The following is an 8,470-nucleotide window of genomic DNA, read 5'->3' as shown; positions in this document are numbered from 1 at the left end:
CCTGCCGAAGAAGAAGAGAAAAATGGCCCCGGTAAACCCAAGAGCTTATCCAATGGGCTGCGCAAGGGCTCCAAAAAGTACCCAGACTATATCCAAATCTCGATGCCCACGGACTCCAGGAGCAAATTCCCCCTGGAGTGGTGGAAAACGGGCATCGCGTTTGTGTATGCTGTGTTCAACCTCGTCCTGACGACGGTCATGATCACAGTCGTGCACGAGAGGGTCCCTCCCAAGGAGCTCAGCCCTCCACTCCCAGACAAGTTTTTTGATTACATTGATCGGGTGAAGTGGGCATTTTCTGTATCAGAAATAAATGGGATTATATTAGTTGGCTTATGGATCACCCAGTGGCTTTTTCTGAGATACAAGTAAGTAGGTCTAACACATTTGGGATTTTTTGAGGGGAGGGGATGCGGGAGGGGGGCATGTTGGGCAGAATGCGCCATTAGTTTGTACTTATGTGAATAGATGTGTGCTTGGAATTATCTTTCTTGGTTTTATGTCATAAATTCAGTCTTATCCAGGCATTTGATGAAAGGGATCACTAGAAAGGTCTGCCACATTGGATAACCAGTCACTATTCAATAAGCATTGATGGTACAGCTGTGCCTGGAAGTGACAGCTGTATAGGAAAGAACAGAGGTGCTGTGGTGGGTGACTCAGAGTTTGAATTTAAGGTGCAGTTCTGATTTCAAGCAACTTGGCACTGTGGCACTTGCATGATAAATCAAGAGTCGTGGGGAGTAAGAACATTCACTTCATCACGCTTGAGTTATTTCAGGCTCTTGACAGGCGGGGTCAGTGGAGTGCTGGGAACTTTTCTCTTCATTGCTCACATGCAATGACTATACATGAGACTATATATGTAGTTCTGTGTATGAACTGTGGGTCGTGACCCCTTTGGGGGTCGAACAACCCTTTCACAGGGGTCGCCTAAGACCATCGGAAAACACATATATAATTACATATTGTTTTTGTGTTTAATCACTATGCTTTAATTATGTTCAATTTGTAACAATGAAACGGGGGGTCACCACAGAATGAGGAACTGTATTAAAGGGTCGCGGCATTAGGAAGGTTGAGAACCACTGATATAGACGGTAGCATGCTTTGAGGTTTGCTTCTGTTCAGGAGTTCTCACATTTTGCATTTCTTTTCCTTGGGCCTGGTGGCAATCCAGTCCCAAGAATCTGTTTCAGAAACTGAATTTAGAAGTGGGCCATGCGGTTTTGGTTTTAGATTTCTAAAGTAAACGTCTGGTTTCCAGGGCACCACAAAGGAGCTTTTAGTTCCCGGTTTCGGTCTCCCTGTTTGGGAATAGCAGAATCAGGAAGTACTAAGCCAGGTACTTTTGCTTTGAAGACACTTGAAAATAGGACATAGCTCTCAAGTGGTTGTTTCTTTCCTGTTAATTCCATAAAAAATAAAGCCCTTCCCTTTCCCTTCTCACTTTATTTTTCAGATATATGTTCTCTAATAAGATGCTAGTAATGAAACCACTAAAATAAAAGTTTGATCAAAACATTATTCACAAACTGAGGCCTTTGAAAATGCAATGTATGCCGATTTAATCAGTACAATTCAAAAATTCAGAGTTCAGTTGGATTTCAATACTGATGCCACAAGATCATTTTTAGAAGAGGGAATTTATGCTATATTGTTCTTTCAATTGGTTGTTGCTTTGAGATTAGAAGAATTCAATCTGTCTTTGCTGAACAGTCCCCTACATGCAAGTTTGCAGTTTAAAAAACTGAGTCCACCAACAAGTCATTCCTAAGCATTTTCCTTAAAGTGTCCCTCTTAATATGTTTCCTTCATACAGGGGTCCTCAAACTTTTTAAACAGGGGGCCAGTTCACGCCCTCAGACCGTTGGAGGGCCGAACTATAGTTTAAAAAAAAACTATGAACAAATTCCTATGCACACTGCACATATCTTATTTTGAAGTAAAAAAACAAAACGGGAACAAATACAATATTTGTATTTGCATGTGGCCCGCGAGCCGTAGTTTGAGGGCCCCTGCCTTAATATGTGTAAGTAAAATAGCTATCGATTTTCTTTTACTTAGTAGAATTTTTTTGCTGCTAAAGTTGTCAGTTATGTCATGCTTAGGCTGGAAGTAAACTACATTTGTTGAACTTTAGTGTTTTTTTAATTTATCTTTATTGTTGAAAGTATTGCAGATGTCTCCCTTTTTTACCCCCACTGACCTCTTCTACCCGGCCCCCATGCTGCCCCCCAACCCCCATAGGCCTTCACGACACTGAACGTTAGTGTTTTTCTCTTCTCTGTCTGGAATTGACACTGAATAGGAGACTGCTTGGGCCAAAGATGTGCTTTCTCCTTTAACTTAGAGCCAAGTTTTATTCATATATGTGTGAAAAGAAATCTTCTAGCTTCCAACCTGAGGATCTTAATTTGTTTGAATCTTCACCTGGTTGTTGCTACCATGTCAAAACTTGTGGTCACATAGCTGGCCACATATTTTAGTCATATCTACTGCTTTGGTCACAACCCATCATCAAAAAGGTGCTGGGGAAATCACACTAATTTTCCCTTTCGTTTTTGAGGTAGAATTGGAGAGTATGTTTTAGGAACTAGTGGAGTAATTTTTATAACCTGTTTTGAGCCATCCTGGCTGAATGTGAAATCTCAAAATCTCTCTCTCTCTCTCTCTCTCTCTCTCTCTCTCTCTCTCTCGTCAAACACCTTCGTAGCTATGGGAAAAGTCATTGGTTGTAGCTCTTTTCCTAAACAAGGCTGCAGAGGGCATGCTTTCCCTTCTTAGTTAATTTTCTGTACAGCTGAACTCAGAACAGTGGAATGAGTATAATTGACTCATGGAATTCCTGCTTATCACTTCCCTACTCTAGCACATGGAGCACAGCTCAGTCCTCTTTGAGGGCCTGGGGTTGAATCAAAATGTGAATCATCTTTCACTCAACCAAATGGAGAGACTCCGCAGTGTCTACCCCCTGTCCCTTTTCAGTGCTAAAAAAGGCAGAGCCCGAATAGCAAGCCTTTGAAAGCAGAGCCTTGCAATAAATGCATACTTTCATCAACTCCTCAAGGTGGTGTTCCTCTCTATTTTGACCCCAGAAACCCTGGAATATTCTTAAAATAGCTACTGGAAATAAGGTTCTAAAAATATATTTGTCCATGATTCTTTAAAAGAGAAGCCCCAGCAGTTACCTGATATGTTTCAGACCGCAATCTTGTAGAAAACTTAAAATCAATCTCTCTCTCTCTCTCTCTCTCTCTCATCAATAAGCATGTCCTCCAGTTAGGATTAAAACACATACATACATACATACATACATACATAAAAATATGCCACATGCCTCAAACTGCCTGTTTGTCCAGAAGTCTGACCATTACCAGCTTTGGAAGTTTGAGAGCTCTGAAAATGGGAGACCTGGAATAATATAGTGTGTGTACTAGGGAAGTTCCAACTAGTAATTCTAGGGATCCCACCGGCCTCTTAATCCCCAGAGCCCAGAGTTTGTAGACCCACCCCCAAACTTCACAACAGAAGAGGAGTTTCCGTCTTCACCTGTAAGTGAGGCTACTCAGAACCCTTATGCCCATTTGGTACCGTTGCGGCAGTGGTACAAATAGTGTGCTCAAGGTCAGCCGCTGGGAACCGCCGCCTTAGACCGAGGACATGGATGGTGTAGGACGGGCTAATGTCGGTCAAGACAACGATCTCCACCAAAAATGATAAAGTGAAAAAGGACTTGTGCTTTTGTTTATTTTTGCCTCTTTTGGTCAAGATTGAATAAGGGTAGACTAGTCAGTTTATAACTTCATTATTAAATATTCTTAAATGCACGAGGATACTCTGAATATCTTCAGCATATTCTCTGAAAATCTATAGTGTAGTCATAGACAAAAGTTAATGCCCAGGTTGTCAAAATACTGTTGGATGGTCCCCAAATAATCCTTGTTTCTTATATAACAGGTTTAATGAGTCGTCCCATTTCCCTGTGTGTCCAATTATGTGGCATGACCTGAGCTCTTTTGTTAATTCCTCAGTGGCCGTGGGTTGCTTATACCTTTGGTATGTTCCCGAGAGGGCTCTATAATGCACTGAGTTGACTGGAAACAGACAGGCTCATTGAATTTTCTCTCAAACAGTGACTTCTTTTGGAGAGGTGGTTTTCTAGAACCCTCAGTCCCCACAAACTCAACTCCTTTAGGGCCCAGACCACCTAGACTGATTACAGCATGTGAAGAATGCGGAGCAGCCGCTCTGTGGAATTGTAAGGAGGGGTAGCTCAGAAATAAGCTGTGAAACTGCAGTCTGTTAATGCCATTCTGTCAAGCACTGTTTTACGTAACATTAGAAGCAAAAACAGCGAGTAACCTTGTTTCCCCCCATCCCTCTTCTTCCCTTAGGTCAATAGTGGGGCGCAGGTTCTTTTTTATCATCGGAACGTTATACCTGTACCGCTGTGTTACCATGTATGTCACTACGCTGCCTGTGCCCGGCATGCATTTCCAGTGTGCTCCGAAGGTAAGCACCTCTGATTGAAAACCCTTATTAAACATCTGCTTTCTGTTATAATCTTCAAAACACTTTCATGTGTTAACTGAAATATTATTTAGGACTAGAGGCCTGGTGCATGAATTTGTGCACCAGTGAGGTTCCCTTGCTCTGGCCTGTGGGATCGGGTCAAAACCGGGACCTCGGGAACCGGCACTTAGCATATTAGGCTTTTATTATATGGGATATTTTCTGTTTTTCTTTAGATTTAGGGGTAAGAAAATTGAAATGTGTTCATAAAATGTATACTTTGTACATAAAAAATTCATTTTCTGCTACCTGAAAGTTGCTATTGGGAATTTGACTCCGCTGTTGTACCTTTACTTACTCACTTATGCGTTCATTCTGCAAGTGCTCTGCTCCTATTATGTCCCAGGCACTGTGTAACAGCAGTGACTAAAAGAGTTCTTCCCCTACAGCTTACATTCTATTGAGGGATGACAACTGATAAATGTATAACTTGTGCCCGGCCAGTGTGGCTCAGTGATTGAGCGTCATCCTATGCACCAAGGGATTGCAGTTTGATTCCAGTCAGGGTACATGCCTGGATTTCGGGCTTGATCCCCAGTGGGGGTATGCAGGAGGCAGCAGATTCTCTCTCATCAGTGTTTCTGTCTCTCTATCCTTCTCCCTTTCTCTCTCTATAAAATCAATAAAAACATACTTTTAAAAAGAACTGTGTAACTTGTCACATGGTGATAAGCCAGGGGGCTATCAGGTGCGTGGTAAACCTGAGTCAGAGTGAAAGGGACTGTGAAGGTAGGTATTAGTTTACAGAGGGGGTCAGAAAGCTTCTTTAATGAGAAACCATCAAGGCAGCAATCACATGAGGGAGGGAGCTCTATGGATGAGGTGAGAGCCTCAGGCCAAGGAAATAGCTCAGTCACAGAGCGTGAGAGAGAGAGAGAGAGAGAGAGAGAGAGAGAGAGAGAGAGAGCAAAGAGGCCAGTGCGGCTGGTGGAACTATAGGTCAGGGTGGTACAGCTACAGATCCCATGGGGCCTTGTGGCCATTGTAGGAACTTGAACCATGGTTGTGGCAAGTGAGTAAGAAGTGAGGAGTCGTCGCTTTGGGACATTTTCAAGGTGGGGATGACCGGTTGTGTTAATAAGTTGGATACGGCTTTAAGAGAAAGAAGTCAAGGATGACCCCGGTTTTCAGCGATTGAAAAGGCAGAGGGGCCTTTTGCTGAGACAGCGTGAGACACTGAGACTGCCTTAAGCAGGATTTACAGCTTCTCTAGGGAGAGTTGTTTCTCGAGAGAGCTTTTCATCATCCTGGACCCCAGTGCACCCTGGTTTATAACAGAGGAGACTTACAGATCCTGCCTGTGCTCTCCGGACAGGGGAATGAAGTCTAACGTCATATTTCACTGAACACTAAGCAGATGTCCAAGGTGGAAGGAAAAATAGAGTTGTTGTGAAGTAGTCAACAGTCTCCCTCCCCAAATATAGGTGTGGTTTGGAGAAGCTGTAATTTTCCAAAGCCATCAAAGCAGAAAGTGTCTGTGATTAAAACAGTGTACATATTGAATGTAAACACTGGCCGATTCTTTAGCGAAGCTAAATTCAGGCACAAGAGAAGTTCAGAAACATAATAAACATTTCTGAGGGGTTATTGCAACGTGTCAAATGAAGACATGGCCACAGGAAAAAAGGCAAGCGTCCTCTAACGGGTGAGGTTTGCAGGGGCGAAACGCTGTGATTACGGACAGAAGGCATCCTCGGTGGAGGAGCTGCAGTTTCCAGAAGCCACATTAGTAACCATGGCCCTGACTAGCCCCGCTACAGATACAGTGGGCGCTCGGGCGGCGCCCTCACTAACCAGCTCCCACGTTCCTGAAGCACGAGCAGGCTCTCGGTGCCCGACGTGCGACTCGGTGAGGCAAACACGGTCACCTTGTTCGATAGACGTGATCGATCGTTGTGTTAGAACAGGAGTCAGAATTGCGTTCTGAACGTGGCTCCGTAGACTGCGGTTACCGGCTCTCAGGTAACCTGCCTGCCTCCTTTGTCGCGGACTCTATGGAACACCCTTCGTGTCTACAGGCGACGACAGAGCTGTGTGTACTGAAACCACTTGCTATGGCAAGAGGTCAGGTCTAGCCACTGAGGCCTAACATGGCTTGCCCCTCACCGGATGTGCCCCCCCACCCCTGCCGAGGAGCCATCACAGCTATGGTTCCTGGTGAAACCGTGGCGCTCTCCATCGTCCAGCTGCCTGGCCCCATATCTACCCTCTGGTTTCCCTTAAGTCCTCTGTGTATGATTTGCTTTAAGCCGCCAACCCAAGCTTTTGTTTGCAGTCACCAAAGCTTTGTTCTGAAAAGCGTGTTTAAATAAATGGCACATGAAATGATGTCGCGCTCTGAGCCCATCTGGCCGCGTACAGGAATGTTGGGCTGGCACAGATGCAGCCCCTTCCCTGAGAAAGCTCCCGCCACCCTGGCTGCAGATGCCGCAGGACTTCTCCTCACTGAAGGGACGTGTGGACGGGAAGGTTTCCGGATTGGCAGATGTCAGGCTGGGCTCTCTTGAACCTTATTTATTTTTGTGGGAAATGGGGTGTGGTGGTCACAGTTTGAGGAGCCCTTAAGATCATTGAGCCCCGTTTGCTTTGGCTGTTATGATTGATGCTTCTCCGCTCAGCTTTCTGCATCTTTCATTCCATATCCAGTGATGCAGGGGTGGAGAGCGTCTGGCCAGCAGGCCGCGATCATTTAGTCTGGCCCTGCCAAGGTGTTAGGGGGGAGTTCATTAAATGTTGGACCCAGTATAGCAGGCTAATGCTTACGGTGATAATGTTGTATGGCCCGCGAAGGATGTTATAAACCTCCAATGGTCCTTGGAGGAAAAAGGTTCCCCACCCCTGCAGTAATGGCATAGAATAGTGTCTGAAAAATGAGGGAAGTAATAGGAACTGGATGCTTATGTGGTGTGTGACGGGGTTCCAGTGAACTAGAACAGAACCAGAAAACAACCCAGTCTTTCCCAGCTCTGTCCCCCCACTTCCCAGTATTCTTTCTACACTCTTGTCTTAACTTTTTGTTTTGCGGTTCTGTTTATTTTGGGTGTGATCTGACACCTGGGGTGACAGTGACAGCACTGAGGGGGGAAGGCCTGGGAGAAGACAGCGAGGAGAGAGTGCCCCCTCTGTTCTGTGGAGGCATACTGAATTGGATGCTCTGGAGCTCCATTCACCAGCATGGCTGAAAGAAGGAGGGAGGGAGGGAGGAGAGAGCGTCTGCCTGCTTTTGCTCCTGGTTTGTGTGTGCCTGGGGCCCGTCTAGCCCGTGATGGCTCCAAGCATGGTTGCTCTTAGAAAACTAGAGTGATGAGTTGGGATGAGTGAGTAAATTTAAAAAAAAATTATTATGGTTTTGAAATAAAGAGTAATGCGTCCTTTTAAACTGGGAGCAGAGCGTAGGTACCTTATTTGATCTCAGCGTTGACAGTTGTTTGTACCAGCCATCCGACAAATCCCTCCAGGGCTGTGGCTCATCCGATGCGGCCCAGGGCCGGATCGGGTCCTCCACTTCAGCTCAGCACAGAGGTGCATGTGGCTGGCGGCACCTGAACTGAGCCCTGAACTGTCAGCTGCCGGCCTTCCTCGGTGTGGGCGCTTTGCCGCTTCTTCAGCCTGTCTCTTCCAGGCAGGACCCCCTCTGGCATGTTTGCTTTAAGAATTGTCAACTCTTGAGGAAAGTACACAGGTTCTCTTGGTTTCTTATTCATCGGCACTTGCCCTAAGCAAACTTTTGAGGAAGGTTAAATTTCTGCAAAGCCCCAGTCTCCAGCCTGCCCGGTGACCCTGGGTGATGTCTTTTTCTTAACTGTTAACGAGTTGCGGTATGGGCTTTTTCACAAGATTCACCGAAAACCAGAAAGCTCCCCAGACCCATAAGGTTGCTATCCACTGGGAAAGG

At 45.4% G+C, this 8,470-nt stretch overlaps 1 protein-coding gene across 1 annotated transcript in view; it reads left to right on the top strand.

The window, feature by feature from the left end:
* SGMS2 (sphingomyelin synthase 2) overlaps window positions 1-8,470 on the top strand; it is a 50,489-nt gene that overhangs the window by 36,241 nt on the left and 5,778 nt on the right. The window contains exons 3-4 of the mRNA XM_015558085.1: window positions 3-368; window positions 4,398-4,515. Of these exons, the coding sequence (XP_015413571.1) occupies window positions 3-368; window positions 4,398-4,515 (484 nt within the window). The remainder of the gene's footprint in view (window positions 1-2; window positions 369-4,397; window positions 4,516-8,470) is intronic.

The sequence above is a fragment of the Myotis davidii genome, unplaced genomic scaffold (genome assembly GCF_000327345.1).
Source record: "Myotis davidii unplaced genomic scaffold, ASM32734v1 scaffold967, whole genome shotgun sequence".
NCBI lineage: Eukaryota > Metazoa > Chordata > Mammalia > Chiroptera > Vespertilionidae > Myotis > Myotis davidii.
The sequence above is the reverse complement of the archived record's forward strand: the minus strand, read 5'-3'. Positions and strand labels throughout refer to the sequence as shown.